This window comes from Carcharodon carcharias, chromosome 10, assembly GCF_017639515.1.
Source record: "Carcharodon carcharias isolate sCarCar2 chromosome 10, sCarCar2.pri, whole genome shotgun sequence".
NCBI lineage: Eukaryota > Metazoa > Chordata > Chondrichthyes > Lamniformes > Lamnidae > Carcharodon > Carcharodon carcharias.
The window spans coordinates 80,201,152-80,218,948 of record NC_054476.1 but is presented as its reverse complement, the minus strand read 5'-3'; the positions used below and the strand labels follow the sequence as shown (position 1 = coordinate 80,218,948).

At 43.3% G+C, this 17,797-nt stretch overlaps 1 protein-coding gene across 8 annotated transcripts in view; it reads right to left on the bottom strand.

Annotated features, from left to right (window-relative positions):
- Positions 1-17,797, bottom strand: part of prdm11 (PR domain containing 11) — a 191,308-nt gene that overhangs the window by 140,427 nt on the left and 33,084 nt on the right. For 4 of the 8 annotated variants that reach the window (XM_041196776.1, XM_041196768.1, XM_041196775.1 and 1 more), the window contains exons 3-4: positions 8,106-8,231; positions 809-929 (exon numbers count right to left, since the gene is read on the bottom strand). In XM_041196776.1, coding sequence (XP_041052710.1) covers positions 809-924 — 116 coding nt within the window. In that variant the 5' untranslated portion in view covers positions 925-929; positions 8,106-8,231. Of the gene's footprint in view, positions 1-808; positions 932-6,531; positions 6,561-8,105; positions 8,232-17,797 lie in introns of those variants that run through there. The other 4 variants (XM_041196769.1, XM_041196770.1, XM_041196772.1 and 1 more) reach the window with 4 other exon arrangements.

Here is a 17,797-nt window from a genome sequence, read left to right as displayed (position 1 = left end):
TACAAGAAACTTAACTCTCATTTAAGAAAGAGTGAGGTGAAAGACATAAACGTCTTTGTGTTGAAAAGCAAGTATCACATCAAGTAGCATGTTACCAGCAATTCTATTCAGCTTGATCCACTCATTAAAACTGCAATAATGTATGCATCACTACTGCTATGCTGTGCACTTCTGCTGAAAATTGTTTCTGAATAAATGTGCTCCCTACTCTGAAGATTCCTATAATCAAACTTTACAGCATATAGTTTTGGTCTCCTTATTTAAGAAGGGATATAATTGCATTAGAAGCAGTTCAGAGAGGGTTCACTCATCTGATTCCTGGGATGTGGGATGAGGGGGTTATCTTATTGAAGTTTAGAAGAATAAGAGGTGATCTTATTGAAACATGCAAGATCCTGGGGGCGCTTGATATAGTGGATTTTGAATGAATGTTACCCTTTTTGGGAGATACTAGAACTAGGAGACACAATTTTAAAATAAGGGATCCCTCATTTAAAATGGAGATGAGGATTTTTTTCTCTGAGAGTTGTGAGTCTGTGGAATTCACTTCCCCAAAGAGTGGTAGAGAAAGGGTCACTGAATATTTTTAAGGCAGGGGTAAATAGATTGTTGACTAACAAAGGAATCAAAGGGTATCAGGGGTAGACAGAATAGCGGTGTTGAGGCCACAATCAAATCAGCCATGATCTTATTGAATAGCTAAGCAGGCTTTGGGGCAGAATGGCCTACTCCTGCACCTAATTCGTATATTCGTACATTAAGTGTAAACAACATCAAAATCAGATTGGATGTTTATTTTGTTACTTACCACTGCCCATACTTTGCTTCCTCTTCAGGCAAAATTTTCTCAATCTTCACCTTCACACCTGCTTGCCTGTGGTCCAATTGGTCTTTGATTTGTTTTGAAGACCAGTTTTCATTCATTTTATCTGCAAAAAATTAAATATGGTTTGAATTGGTTTAAGAAAGCAAAATTTGGGTGTATGTATCAAACTGAAAGATATTTATACTAGGAATTGAAAGGTTATTCCTCCTTGCAATGTACCCACTAATAGCATTAAGTGTTGTCAGGAACATACGAATGTACGAACAAAGAGCAGCAGGCCATTCGGCTCCTCAAGCCTGCTCCGCCATTTAATAAGATCATGGCTGATCTGATAGTAACCTCAAATCTGCATCCAATAACCTATCACCTCCTTGCTGACCAAGAATCTATCCATCTCTGCCTTAAAAACATTCAAAGACTCTGCTTCCACCACCTTTTCAGGAAGAGAGTTCCAAAGACTCACAACCCTCAGAAAAAAAATTTCACCGCATCTCCATTTTAAATGGGCGACCCCTTATTTTTAAACAGTGACCCCTAGTTCTAGATTCTCCCACAAGAGGAAACATCCTCTCCCCTTCTACCTTGTCAAGACCCCTCAGGATCTTATGGTTCAAACAAATCGCCACTTACTCTTCTAAACTCCAGCAGATACAAATCTAGTCTGTGCAACCTTTCCTCATAAGACAATCCATCTATTCCAGGTATTAGTCTAGTAAATCTTCTCTGAAATGCTTCCAATGACATTTACGTCCTTCCTTAAATAGGCTGGCCAACATTGTACACAGTACTCTAGAAATGGTCTCACAAGTGTTCTGAATAACTGAAACATAACCTCCCTACTTTTGTATTCAATTACCCTCGCAAGAAATGATAACATTCTATTAGCTTTCCTAATTACTTGCTTTACCTGCATACAAACCTTCTGTGATTCATGTAGTAGGACACCAAGATCCCTCTGCATCTCAGAGCTCTGCAATCTCTCACCATTTAGATAATATGCTTCTCTTTTATTCTTCCTGCCAAGATGGACAGCTACAAACGTTCAAAGCATCCAATCAAGATTTAGCTACTGCCTTTTGCCTAGTCCTAACCCAAGGAGAGGCGAGTTGCAGAAGTTTTGCGAATGAGGCAAGAAAAAATTGAAGGCCAGAGAAAAACAACACTCAAATGTGGCAATGGAAGCATATTGTGGTAATTGGACACATATTTTAAAAATGCCCCATTCATGGCAGAGCAATTTTTAATGTTACTTTAAGGACCCTATGTTAAACAAACAATAAAAGGACCATGTGTGACATCATCCAAAAGCAAAGCAGTTTACATACTACGTTAATGACACCCAGCTCTATCTCATTACCTTGACCTCTCCACTGTCTCTAAATTGTCAGGTTGTTTATCTGACATCCAGTAATGGATGAGCAGTAATTTCCACCAATAAGATATGCAGAAGATTGAAGCCATTGTTTTTGGTCCCTGCCACAAACTCCATCCCTCTCCCTCGTAACTGAGGCTCAACAAGATTGCTTGCAACAATGGTGTAATATTTAACCTTGATGTAATATTTAACCTAAGATGGGCTTTCACCACATATCTACGTCATCACTATAACCGCTTATTTCCACCTCCATATCATCTGACTCTGCCCCTGCTCCAGCTCACCTGGTGTTGAAACCCACGTTTGTGCCACTCTTAATTCTAAACTTGATTAGAGTCTTAGAGGTTTACAGCACAGAAAACGGCCCTTTGGCCCATCGAGTCTGCACCGGTCAAACAACTACCTAACTATTCTAATCCCATTTTCCAACACTAGGCCCATAGCCTTTTATGCCATGGCATTGCAAGAGCACATCCAAACACTTCTTAAATTATGAGGAATTTATTCCAATGCACTTCTGGTCAGCCTCCTATGCTTTACCCTCTGCAAACTTAAGATCATTCGCAACTCTGCTATCATGTCCTAACTCGTAAACACCACATGGACTGCAGCATTTCAAGAAGGCGGCTCACCAGCACCTTCTTAAGGGCAATTGGAGATGGGCAACAAATGTTGGCCTAGCCAGTGATGCCCACATTCCGTTAAAGAGTAAATAAAATTACTACAGGGAGGAGTTGAAGCAAATACATAGGCATTTACAGGATAGCTAGATAAGCATACAACCAGGCATTTACCCGACAATGTGGAAAATTGTCCAGGTATGTCTGTACATAAAAAGCAGGACAAATCCAATCAGGTCAATTACACTCCATCAGTCTACCCTCAATCATCACCAAAGCGATGGAACTTGTAATCGACAGTTCTATCAAGTGGCACTTACTCAGCAACAGCCTGCTCGCTGGTGTTGAGTTTGGGTTCTGCCCAATGATCATATCCAGCAAGTGATATTGGGGTGCACAGAGAACTGGGAGAGAGAGAGAGAGATAGCTCTACAGTAGGAAATGATAGAGTAAGAGGGAATGAAATAAGGTCTAAATTAAGTTTACTGTGCATGTATGTGAACGCACAGAGTGTGGTAACTAAAGTTGATGAGCTGCAGGGGCAGATAGCTATGTGGGAGTATGATATCATGGCGATAACAAAGACCTGGCTCAAAAAAGAACCTGAGTTCCTCAGGGTAGTGTCCTAGGCCTAACCATCTTCAGCTGCTTCATCAATGACCTTCCTTCCATCATAAGGTCAGAAATGGGGATGTTCACTGATGATTGCACAATGTTCAGCACCATTTGTGACTCCTCAGATACTGAAGCAGTGCATGGTCAAATGCAGCAAGACCTGGACAATATCCAGGTTTGGGCCGACAAGTGGCAAGTAACATTCGCACCACACAAGTGTCAGAAAACGACCATCTCCAACAAGAGAATCTAACTATCGCCCCTTGACGTTCAATGGCATTACCATTGCTGAATCCTCCACTATCAACATCCTGGAGGTTACCATTGACCAGAAACTGAACTGGGCTAGCCATATAAATACTACAGATACAAGAGCAGCCAGAGGCTAGGAATCCTGCGGTGAGTAACTCGCCTCCTGATTCCCCAAATCCTATCGACCATCTACAGGCACAAGTCAGGAGTGTGATGGAATACTTTCCACTTGCCTTGATGGGTGCTGCTCCAACAACAGCAGCCTGCTTGATTGGCCCCTTTCCACAAAGATTCACTCCCTCCACCACCAGCTAACAATGGCAGCAGTGTGTATCATCTACAAGATGCACTGTAGAAACTCACCAAGGCTCTTTAAGCAGTACCTTCCAAACCCACTACCGTTACCATCTAGAAGGACAAGGGCAGCAGATAGATGGGAACACCACCACCTGTAAGTTACCCTCCAAGCCACTCACCAACCTGACTCGGGAATATATTGCCATTCCTTCACTGTCACTGGGTCAAAATCCTGAAACTCCCTTCCTAACAGCATTGTGGGTGTAGCTACACCATAGGGACTGCAGCAGTTCAAGAAGGTAGCTCACCACCATCTTCTCAAGGGCAATTAGGGATGGGTAATAAATGCTGGCCAGCCAGCGATACCCACATTCCGTAAATGAATAAAAAAGGATTGGGTCCTGAATATTCCTGGATTCAAGGTACTCAAAAAAGACAAGGAAGGAAAGAAAGGAAATAGGGTAGCAGTACAGATTACGGTGAACATTACAGAGCTAGAGAGACAGGATGTCCTAGAGGGATAAAAGACAGAATCTATTTAGTTACAGCTAAGAAACCATTACATTACTGGATACATTCTATAAGCCAGCATCTAATGGGAAGATATGGAAGAAGGCTGGCATCTGTGATGCTGGGGACCTCCAGAAGAGGCTGAGATAGACCATCCACTCAGCACTGGCTGAAGATGGCTGTAAATCCTTCAGCCTTGTATTTTACACTGGTGTACTGGGCTCCCCCATTGTTGAAAAGCCTCCTCCTCCAGTTGTCCACCACCATTCACGGCTGGATGCGGTAGGACTGCAGAGCTTAGATCTGATCCGTTGGTCGTGGGATCGCTAAGCTCTATCTATCACATGCTGCTTCCGCTGTATGGCATGCAAGTAACTTCATCAGGTTGACACCTCATTTTTAGGTCTGCCAGGTGCTGCTCCTGCTATGCCCTCCTGCTATGCCCTCCTGCACTCTTCATTGACTGAGGGTTGATCCCCGGCTTGATGACAATGGTCGAGTGGGGGATATGCCAGGTCAAGAGATTACAGGTTGTGATTGTATACAATACTGCTGCTGCTGATGGTCCACAGGGCCTCATGGATGCCTAGTTTTGAGTAGCTAGATCTGTTTTTATCCCATAAAGCACAGTGGTAATGCCACACGACACAATGGAGAGTATCCTCAATGTGAAGGCAGGACTTCATCTCCACAACTACTGTGCGGTGATCACTCCTACCGATACTGTCATGGACAGATGCATCTGTGGCAGGCAGGTTGGTGAGGACAAGTTCAAGTAGGATTTTCCCTCTTGCTGGTTCCCTCACCACCTGCCGAAGACTCAGTCTAGCAGTTATGTCCTTTAGGACTCGGCCAGCTCAATCAGCAGTGGTGCTACCAAACCATTCTTGATGATAGACATTGAAGTCCCCCACCAGAGTACATTCTGTGTCCTTGCCACCCTCAGTATTCTTCCAAGGATTGTTCAACATAGAGAAGGACTGATTCATCGGCTGAGGGGAACTGTAAATGGTAACCAGCAGGATGTTTCCATCTCCATGTTTGACCTGATGTCATGAGGCTTCATGAGGTCCAGAGTCGATGTTGAGGGCTCCCAGGTTAACTCCCTCCCGACTATGTGCCATTGTGCTGCCACCTCTGGTGAGTCTGTCCTGTCGATGGATAGGTCATACCCAGAGATGGTAATGGTGGTGTCTGGGACACTGTCTGTAAGATATGATTCCGTGAGTATGACTATGTCAGACTGTTGCTTGACTAGTCTATAGGACAGCTCTCCCAATTTTGGCACAAGTCCTTAGGTGCTAGTAAGGAGGACTTTGCAGAGTCAACAGGGCTGGGTGTGCTTTTGTCATTTCCGGTACCTAGATTGATACTGGGTGGTGCGTCTGGTTTCGGTCCTTTTAGACTTTGAGGCAGTTTAGCACAACTTTTTTTTATTCATTCATGGGATGTGGGCGTCCCTGGCTAAGGCAGCATTTATTGCCCATCCCTAACTGCCCTTGAGAACCGAGTGGCTTGCTAAGCCATTTCAGAGGGCATTTAAGAGTCAACCACATTACTGTGGGTCTAGAGTCACATATAAGCTAGACCAGGTAAGGATAGCAGATTTCCCTCCCTAAAGGACATTGGTGAGCCTGATGGGATCAGATAAGGACGGCAGATTTCCTTCCCTAAGTGAACCAGATGGGTTTTAACAACAATCGACAATGGTTTCAACATCACCAGTAGACCAGCTTTTACTTCCAAATTTTTATTAATTGAATTTAAATTCCACCAGCTGCTGTGGGCCTCCAGTGAGATTACCACTATGCCACCGCCTCCCCCCTGATACTGAAGCAGTCTATGTCCACAATAATGATACCTGGACAACTTTCAGGTTTGGGCTGACAAGTGACAAGTACAATTCATGCCAAACAAGCGCCAGGAAATAACTATTTCCAACAAATGAGAATCCAACCCTCTCCCTTGACATTCAAAGGCATTACCATCGCTGAATCACCCATCCATAAACATCCATTCATTAGAAATTTACTCACCTCCTAACTCCCCAGAGGCTTTCCACCATCTACAAGGAATAAATCAGAAGTGTGATGGAATATTCTCCATTTACCTGGCTAAGTGCGTCTCCAACAACACTCCACAAGCTCAACATCATCCAGGACAGAACAGCCTGCTTGATCAGCACCCATCCATCGCCTTAAACATTCATTCCCTCCAGCACCAACGCACAGTGGCAGCAGTGTGTACCATCTACAAGATGCACTGTAGAAACTCACCAAAGCTCCTTAATCCAAACCCCGACCACTACCATCTAGAAGGACAAGGGCAGCAAATACACAGAACACCACCATCTGCAAGTTCCCCTCCAAGCTACTCACCATCCTGACTTGGAAATATATCGCCGTAACTTCACTGTCGCTGGGTCAAAATACTGGAACTCCCTTCCTAACAGCACTGTAGGTGTACCTACAACACCATGGAGTGCAGCGGTTCAAGAAGGCAGCCAAGGGCAACTAGGGATGGGCAATAAATGCTAGCCTAGCCAGCGATGCCCACATCCCATAAATTAATAAATAAAAAGAAAAAATCGAGATGCTCTGGCTGCAGAGGGAGGTGGCTAGGCGTGGTGCAGGTCTCGAGAGTCTTGTTAGGGTACATTAACATCAGGGATGATCTGCTTCAGGCACATTTTGAATGAGCCCCTTTGACCCACGAGGAATGGCATGGTATGGAACTCACTCTGAGTTACCTACGCTAACACTTCCACTGTAGATGCAACCTGGAACACGTCAATTCTTAATGCCAATGGATGTACATCTGATTAGAGGTTTCACTGCCAGGATTGTCAAACCCTCGGTCTCCTTCACTATTTACATATATATTGCATACCATACACGGCACAGAAACAGACTGTTTGGCCTAACCTATCCATGCCGATGTTTATGCTACATTTGAGCTTCCTCCCGTTTCTCTTCATCTAAATCTACCATCATGCCCCTTTAGTCCCTTTTCCCTCATATGCTTTTCCAGCTTCCCTTAAATGCATCTCAACTATTCAGGTCAATCATTCTTTTGTAGCAAGTTTGACATTCTCACCAATTTTTGGATAAAGAAGTTTCTTCAGAATTCCCTATTGGATTTCTTGGTGACTACCTTATATTGATGGCCTCTAGTTATGCCCTTCCCCATGAGAGAAAACATTCTCTTTGTAACCACTCTCTCAAAACTTTCACAATTTTAAGGACCTCAATGAGGTCATCCCTCAGCCTTCTTTTTGCAAAAGTAATCTAGCCTATTCATCCTTTCCTGATATGTATACCTACACAAATCTGATATCATCGTTGTAAATCTTCTCTGCATCCTCTCCAGTGTCTCTATATCCATTGAATATTATGACGACAAGAACTGTACGCAGTATCCTAAGTGTGGTACACTCAACGTTTACTAAAACTTCCTTAATTTCGAATTCAACCCTCTAGAAATAAAGCTTATTTCTTAGTTTGCTTTTTTATGGCCTTGCTAACCTGTGATTGATGTATTAGTGATTGGTGTATTTGTACTCAGAGATACCTCTCTCAGTGCAGAAGTGTTTTAAAGAGCAGCCTCTCACCTGGCCACGGCTGGTGCTTCTCAGTTTCACTGATCAAAGCCTTCCCAGCTTGTCAGTTTCACTGAAGAACCTCTTCACTTCAGTATCCTCGGTGAGGTGTTGACAGGCCAGCAAACAGAAACCTGGCTGTTAAATCCAAAATTTAGGGTTAAAACAGTAATTAACTGACATCATATCTCGTTTCTTGCACCACCATTGATAAAAGGGAGCTCACAAAACAGGCTTCAAGTGTTATTATTTACATTGTGCTCAAAAAGGTAAACAGTACACAGTTACAGGAAGAATACATCCCAGTGACCCACTCAGTGCTCTGTGCAACGCATTGGCCTCTGCATTTGGCCACTTCCACATATTATTGCCATTGGGAACTCAGAGGAGTAGAGGCAGACTTCTCAATTGCTTCTGCCTGCAGCTGAGATGCACGTGGCAGTCACTTTCATCATGAAGGTGCCTGTGGGGACATCTCCAGAAGCTGCTGCACCTTCATCATTGCGGGGTCAGCCTCCCTCACTGGGCGCTGCTGTACAGATGTTCCTCCTGTCATTGAAGCCAAGGAGGCCAAGGATGATAATGGCACCCCATGAGGGGTGGCACCCTCTCCCTCCTTGGTGATATCCTCAGCCCTTGGTTGGCACTCCAGATGGTTGGTGGGAAGCACTAGCTGGGGAACAACTGGAAACCCTTTATGACATGAGGGCAATGGTGGTGTAGTGCTAATGTCGCTGTACTAGTAATCCAATGACCCAGGCTAATGCTCTGGGTTCAAATCCCACCACAGCAGTTGGTGCAATTTGAATTCAGTTAATAAATCTGCAAAATAAAGCTAGTCTCAGTAATGGTGACCATGGAACTATCATCGTCATAAAAACCTACCTGCTTCTCTAATGCCCTTTAGGGAAGGGAATCTACCATCTTTATCTGATCTGGCCTACATGTGACTCCAAACCACAACAATGTGGTTGACTCTTAATTGCCCTCTGAAATGACCTAACAAGATTAGTTCAAGGGCAATTAAGGATGGACAAATGCTGGCCATGCCAGTGATACCCACATCCCATGAAAGAATAAAGAAAACATAAACATCCCTGTGCTATCAGCGCCACTGACCAATCCATGTTACGTAGTGTGGCATGAACCCCTTGTACATCAGTGCGCAGTTCCTACATGCGTCGAAGTGCTGCCACATATGGCATTCCATGAGGTTGCCACTCTCTCACTAGAGGAGCTCATATGCTCAAAGAACTGAGCCATGGTGACACACATGAGCTGAAATATCCTAGAATGTCTCCTATGTTCTCTGCCCATGACCCCGCACTGTCTCAGGGAACTCCAATGTATGATAGCGTATTTGCTGCTGTTGATCTAGGTAGATCCTCCTTTCCACTGGTCCCTGAGGCCCTGAGTCTGTGCCCAGATGAGCAGGGTCATGTCTGACCTCCCTCCTCGGAGGAAGTCTTCCCACGGCTGCCTCTGGCACCCTAATGTCATGCTTATCACCTGTGCCACCCTATCTAGCCATGCACAAGAACCAACCAAGGTAATTGTATCTACCCTGGTGGGCAGTGAGCTTGTAACTGTGACAGCGCTGCTTCAAGCTCTTGGTCCAGTGATGGTGAAGGAGATTATGAGAGCTAGCCTTGGAGAGCAGAGTCATCTGCAATGCAGAACCTTCTCAACTCAACTCAGTATTCTGCATGTTATCAGAAAGGGTGGAGTGAAAGGTTCCCTCTTAATGAACACATGGCCCTCACTAATCACCATCTCCACAAGTGTCCATCACTCCATAGCCGACTTCTTCATGGTCCACGATCCTGGCTAATTCCATGACTGCCTCGTCCATGGTTCATGTGAAGGTAGGGGACTGCTGCACCATTCTGGGCCCTCTCCCAGACATTATGAACCCATTTCTCCTGCAAGGATAAAAGAGCGAATGCCAGCTGCTCTTACTCATTAGAAGTTGCATGTACCAGTGCTGGCAGGTCCTAAGTAGGACTATGGCTCTGAATAATTCTGAGGGGTCATTATGCAATGTTCAGGAACAGCATAAGCCCTGAGGCTCTTCAGCTGGTGTGCCTTCTGGAGGGTGAATACCCAGAGGCCTGTCCTGAGTAGTACTCACCTTATCAGAGTTCCATAACGTCATATCAGATCAGGCCTACCCTGATGCATAATATGAACCCAACAGCTGGAACATTGCATATCTTGAAAGTAGCCAAGACATTCATTCAAAAGACAGGGAAATACTGCGCAAATAAACACTTACATCAAGAAATCCAAACTGCCGGTGACAATGGAAATCTACCTGCTATGTATGATGGGATCAAAAGTGTGCTCATCACCAAAGATGATCAGATAATCATCGACAGAAGTAAACAGATGTCTTGCTGGGTTGAACACTACTATAAGCTGTACTCCTATGAGGCAGACATCTTCCAGTCTGCATATCACGCTCTCCTGCTGCTGCCTGTCATGGTTCACTTAAGACAATGAACCCTCGTAAATTGAGCTCAAAAAGGCCATTAATTGCTTAGTAAGCAGAAAGACACCTGGCAAGCATGGAATTCCAGCTGAATGGCTCAAGCATAGAGAGTCTCATCTACTGCTAGACCTTATGACCTCCTCCTTCTCTGAAGGATCTGTTCCACAGGAAATAAGTGATGCAAAGATCATCACGTTATACAAAAACAAAGGCAACAGAAAAGATTGCAACAATACAGAGGCATCTCACTCCATCGTATCACTGAGAAAGCCTTTGCTAGGGTCATGCTTAAAATATTCCATCCACTTGCAAACTGAGTGTATCTAGAAGCACAGCGCATTTTCTGTGGTGGCAGATTTACAGTGGACATGATCTTCCCCATAAGCCAGCTACAAGAGAAGTGCAAGGAACAGGATGTGCCTCTTTACCTTACTTTGGTAGATCTCACTAAAGTATTTGGCACAATCAGCAAGCTAGAACTCTACAAGACTTTGGGGAAAACTGGCAAAGCTCCTTGTATTCCAACATGCACTGTACTGTACAGTGTGACAGCACCACTTCCAACAGTTTCAGAATGAAGAATGGAGTGAAACATGGTTGCGTTCATGGCCCCACTTTGTCTTGGTACTTCCTTCTCCATATTCCTACCTTTGCCTCCCTTGCAGATAAAACAAGGAGTTTATCTATATGCTAGGTCACGCAGCTTTACAATCTGACCAGACTGAAAGCAGAGACAAAAGTACAGCATGTCTTGATCATAGAATTCCCCTATGCTGATAATGCCATGCTAGTCGCTCACAGAAACCCATCTACGAAGTCTCATGGATTCTCTCCCCCATGCCTGTAACTTGTCCTTCTTTACTCTAAGCTTCAAGAAAACCGTGGCTTTGGGACAGGGTGTCACATATCTGCCCTTGGTCAAGCTAAATAACACCCTACTGGAAGTAATTAGCAATTTCTGCTACCTTCGGTCCATAGTGACAGACAATCTGTGCCTTGACAAAGAACTCGATACACACATAAGGAAAGCAACTACCACCTTTGGCTGAGTCATGAAACATTGAATAACATCAAGCTGACTCTTAGGATCAAGGTGTTGGTTTATTTAGTTTGTATTCTCAGCATCTTGTTATGCGGCTGTGAAACATGTTCGAATTACAGTTATTAAGAAAGGTAGCTCAACACTTTCATCTTTGCTGTTTGCGTCCCATGGAAGGACAGAATCATGAATGTGGATATTCTCTCAAAGGCAACTCTCCCAAGTCACTCATCAAGCATAGGCAATTTCGCTCACTTCAGCACATCCATACTATGGTATTCAGCTGCATAATAAGGATTTCTGTATAATGAGATGGCTGAAGCCAGAAGACCAGTATAATGCCAAAAGACCCACTTCAAGAATGTTTACAAGCATGACGTGGGACCCTAAAAATCATTTTTCACACCAGGAAACACTAGCTGATGAAAAAGGAAAATGGACACATCACCTGTGGCCCGGTATGCACCACCATAATGACCAATGACTTGGCAACAAGCAGCAACACCAAAAACAACAACCCACAATGACACCTGAGAATCACCTCATACGTGGCATTTTGGCAAACCTGCCTCTCACAGGCTGGTCTATTCATACATCAACAAAAGTGCACCATTTGAAGTTACTCCATCCTCAACATGCCCATCATCTTACATAGATGGAAGGATTCCAACAATGATGAACCTCTTCCGACACTAGATCCAATTTCTACAGACTACACTTTTTCTGCTGAGTCCATTCAGGCCTGTTTAGACATATAAAATTGCATAGAAGTGATTACATTCTTCATTGTTGTATAAAAATACAATATTTCTTTCTTATCCTTGCCTACCTTTCTTTTCTGTTTCTCTATTCTTTTTCAATTCATTTAGCTGTGATATTTTGAAGTATATTTTGTGCATTTTCTCCAATAAGAGGAAGAAAAAGGAGAATGAAAAAAATAACTATGTAGATATAGCAATCATACTATCCAGAGCAAAGCTGAAATCTATATTAAAACTAAAAGTCCTAAAATTTACTTCCAAGTATCACATCAGGTGGTGAAAACAGAAACTGACAAAAAGACAGAGACTGAACTGAGAAAACGATATACATCTTTTTAAAATGACATGAAGGTGTCTTGGCAATCTACGACATTTAAGTAAGATGTAAACTCCACTCAATTATAAGTTAAACCAGGTTCTTTTGTACAATTTAGGGCCTTCTACCTTTGAAGAGCATTTATGCCTTAGAGAGAGCCCAGAGAAAAGTAACAAGAATGATTCTGGCACCTAGGACTCTCAAATTACAGTTTCAGTGAAACTCCTGCCCCACAAATTGAATTTTAAATATAATTGATTTCAACATGTGTGTGGAAGTGGCAAATGCAATTAAGTTTATGACTTTTAAAAAAAAAGAACAGAATAAAGAGGAACATAGAACTGAATATGTTCTTGTTTGAAAATAGGTTTGCAAGTACGGCATGTACCAGAACTAAGGAACAGGAAATGGCCATGTGGCTAGTGGCGTCAGGATGATGTGAGTGCAATGGGACTTGATGGTGAAGTCTGGGAGGAATGAATAGTTGTTGAGGTCTGATCTAATTAGGTAGGGGGCTACTGATGGTAGGAATAGTGGGAACAGGATCTTGGAAAAAATCAGTCAGAGTTTCTGCCCCAGGTCACCATGCAATGCCACAGCAACTCACGTTCGCTATCTTATTCCTCAGGGCAATACCTTGACCAATCAGGGTCAGGCTGCCTGGTTTAAATTTTAAACAATAGTTGGGAGTTAACTGTTTGTCACCATCACTGGTGCATTCTCCATGGCAACGCCTCTACCAGAGTGCACTTGCTACCAATCAGCACTCTCTTCTCATACAGTATAAACTGCTGTTTCTCCCTGTATTGGTATTCTTGTGAAGTGTCCTGATGAGTGCAAGATGAAAAGCTTCAACATGTCTCTTTTTTCAGTGATATTCAAGTTCTCTACCACCAAACAACTATTTGAAACAATATCTCTTTTCTCTGTGGTCTCTGTGCTGTAACTCTTTCTTTTCTCGATCCCTCTCTTTATTATCTCAATACAAGGGGGGTGCTGCGAACCCTCTTTCACGTTTTGAGCGTATGCAAATAAACGACTCCTTTGAATGCATCCTATCTTGAATTTGCTGTGGGGGTTATTAATAAGAAATGGATCTCACCAAAACCAAGGGGTTGGGAAATATGCCACTGCTTATAAAGAGGGGAATCAATATGTTTACGGATGGGTGGTGAGAGGAGAAATTAGTGCTGTTTAAATTAACCCCCACTTCCTGTGCGTAACACTACTCATCAGTCTACTCTTGAACACCAGGAAAATGATGGATGGTGTCATCAACAGTGCTATCAAGCAGCACTTACTCAGCAATAACCTGCTTACAAATGCTCAGTTTGGATTCCACCAGGGCCACTCAGCTTCTGCCCACTTTACAGCCTTGATCCAAATGAACAAAAGAGGTGAATTCAAGAAGTGAGGGGAGAGTGACTGTCCTGGCATCAAGGAGCCTTAGCAAAAGTGAAGTCACTCGGTATCAGGGGGAAAAATCTCTGCTGGTTGAGTCATACCTAGCAGAAAGGAAAATGGTTGTGGTTGTTGGAGGTCAATCATCTCAGTCCCAGGACATGGCTGTAGGTGTTCCTCAGGGTAGTGTCCAAGACCCAACCATCTTCAGCTGTTTCATTAATGGCCTTCTCTCCTTCATAAGGTCAGAAGTGGTGATATTCGCTGAAAATTGCACAAAGTTCAGCACTGTTCATGGCTCCTCATATACTGAAGCAGTCCATGTCCATATGCAGAGGACCAGGACAGCATTCAGGTTTGGTAAGTGGCAAGTAACATTCGCGCCACACAAGTGCCAAGCAATGACCATCTCCAACATGAGAATCTAACCATCTCTCCTTGACATTCAATGGCATTATCATCAATTAATCCCCACTGTTAACACCTTGGGGGTTACCTCTGATCAGAAACTGAACTGAACCAGCCATATAAATACTGTGGCTCCAAAAGCAGGTCAGAGGCTAGAAATTCTGTGGCAAGTAATTCACTGCCTGACTCCCCAAAGCCTGTTCACCATCTACAAGGCACAAGTCGGGAGTGTGATGGAGTGCCTGGATGAGTGCCAACAACACTCAAGAAGCTCGACACTATCCAGGATAATTCAGCCCACATGACTGGTACTCCATCCACCAAGTTGAACATTCACTCCCTCAACCACTGACACACAGTAGCAGCAATAGGTACCATCTGCAAGATGCATTGCAGCAACTCACCAAGGCTCCTTCGACAGCACCTTCCAATCCCATGACTTCCACAACCTAGAAGGACAAGGGCAGCAGACACATGGGAAAACCACCACCTGCAAGTTCCCTTCTAAGCCACGTACCATCCTGACTTTGAACTATATCGCTGTTCTTTCACTGTCGCTGGGTCAAAATCCTGGAACTTCCTTCCTAACAGCACTGTGGATGCACCCACACCACATGGTTCAAGAAGGCTGCTCAGCACCACCTTCTCAAGGCAATTATGGATGAGCAATAAATGCTGGCTTTGCCAGCAATACCCATATCCCATGAACAAACAAATAAAAAAGTGGAAAGATAAATTACTTTTATTTACAGCACTTCCATTTACTAATCCTTCCACAAATAGGCTGCAGTACTAACCAACAACTGTACCCAATTAACTCCATATGCTAGAACCTTTCTATTAATATGTCCTGTCAGAAACAAATGTTCTCTCAAAACAGTGGCATGTATTTGGGTAGGTACAGTGGTAATTACATATTTACCCTTAGTTGTGTCACAAATATTTTTGTCTTTAATCAGCACATTTGACATAAATTGTAATAGTTACACAGTTCCTCTGCAAAACTGTACCACCATTTTTGCAAGGAGTAACACTGAAAATTAGAGCAGGGAGATCTCTTTGAAAGTATTGGTAGTAGCATTATGTTTGCTTCTATATACTGATTTAAGTACATTTTGGATTTTTGTCCAAAGTCTCAGCTTAATTTTTAAAAAGTAAGTTCCCAGAAGAATCAGATGCTATGGGCTGGAAACCAAAATTCTCCCGAAGATGGAATAACATCTTTCATTTGTGGAAATTAAGTTAGGTGGCATGTGCAAGACCCTGAGTGCCATGTTGATGATGACATGAACAGGGGACCAATGTTGTAGGAAGGACAACAATCTAACCAGGGAAGAAAATGTGAGCATTCTGAGCTCTTCAATTTAGAATTTTCTTACTAAACTTACTAAGGCTGTGTGCTTTTTCCAAAACACTGGACCACAATTGTCCTTCTTTTCAGTGCTTGCAGAGTGAAGGAAGGTTAGATAGTTTACTGTTTATTTGTTCATCAATCTCAATTCTCTTGGGAAACATCAACAGTGGCTGAAGAAAAGATTCCAATGCCCATAAAGTAAACTAAGCAACCAGTGTTTTACTCTTTGTATTCGCCCCACAGAGCAAGATATTTCATAATAAAGTAATATAATACTTATATTATAATGTGTGGGAGGAGGCCCAGTCAGGAAATGGGTCCCTTTGCTAATGCAGCTGACGTTGCACAAAGTCAGGGCCCCAAAATTGCAACAGTGGATGGAGCTGTACTGGGCACAATAAAGTGAATGTCAAAGCCTCTAACTTTTTCCTTAGCCAGGACTCAGCCAAGGATGGAAGTAGGTGGGTGGGAAGGGAGCATTAGAGATTGTGAAATGTATGTGTTCAATCGATTGCATGATGAAAGCCTCTTTCCACTCAGGGCTGCAGATTGGCAAAAGAAAATTTGGGTGGAAGGATGCTTATGCAGGTCAAATAGCCTTTTTTCCATGTCATGCAACAAAAGTGAAGGTGACTATGACTGGCAAATGAACATGCAACACCATTGCAATCTTTTGTTCTTCCTTCCCACAGCGACATATTAACCAGAGTGAATAGCATCCCTATGTTGCACCATGAGAGGCTTCTCCTGACAGTGGCCACATTCGATGCACTCCAACCGCTAGAAATCCACCATCCTCTCCAAATCCCAGCCCCTCTAACCTCTTTGCGGGAGGCGGGGGAGCAGGATGTATAGATTGAGGGGAAAAAAAACGCATTAAAAATCGTATTCAAAAATCAGATAAGAGTCAATCTAGCACTGACTTAACAACCTGACTTCCTTACATCTTATTTCAAAAGAACAGATGCAATATCAATAATTTTAACAAACATGCTTTCCCATCTCACAAATTTCCAAATGGGACAATCACGTTTTAATCTCTCGTCCCTGTTACAGCAGTAGTCAGGACACTGCAATTAACTTCAGCATCACAAGGTTCTGAACTTGCGTGTTACCCATACAAAAATTGCCTACCAACAGTCTAAGCTACATGTAAATGGCAGCCATTTGGAAGACTGCTGGTGCAAGTAGAACTGTACTCCACCAATAAATCATCAAAAGGAATTTCACAAGAGTTTTATCAGACAAAATGTGGCACTGAGTTACAATAAGACAATATTAGGACAAGTGACCAAAAGGTCAAAGTGGTAGGTCTTAAAGGAGGAGAGATGTAGCGAGGCAGAAAGGAGTAGAAAGCAAATTCTATTTAATTGTTTTACTTAAGTATTGCACAGGTACAATATTGTCCAATTGTGTATTCTACACATCAATATACAATCCCCAAGCTGGATTTTCATTTGCCCATGGAGATGAGGCTAGCTGAAGTGGCGCTTTGAAAATAGCTGTCTCAGATGGGGTGTCAATCTTCTGACACCTCCATGACATGCTGCAATTTTTAAAGGAAGGGTTGAGGGGGGCAGGAAGCCAGCAACCCGCTGCTTCCAATTAACAATGAGCTTAATAGCAATTTAATGGGCTGGAGAGGAACAGAATTACATTTTCAAAGGAAAGAACAAGAAGAGAGAACGGTCTGGGGCATGTTTGTGCACAGCTGTGGGGGGACATTATTGATTGCGGCTGCTGATTTAAAATCCTGTTTAAAAAAAAGGATGGTCAAACTGAGGTGCACATACAAAGGCACAAAGTTGCCATCACTTGAGCAAAGCAGATTAAGTACCTGCTGAGTGAGCATTTGAGATCTTTTTTGGGGCCATGAAGCTACTGGTACTCCGTTCTCCTGCCTGCTCCAACAGAAAGCCAAGTCACGGCTGCCG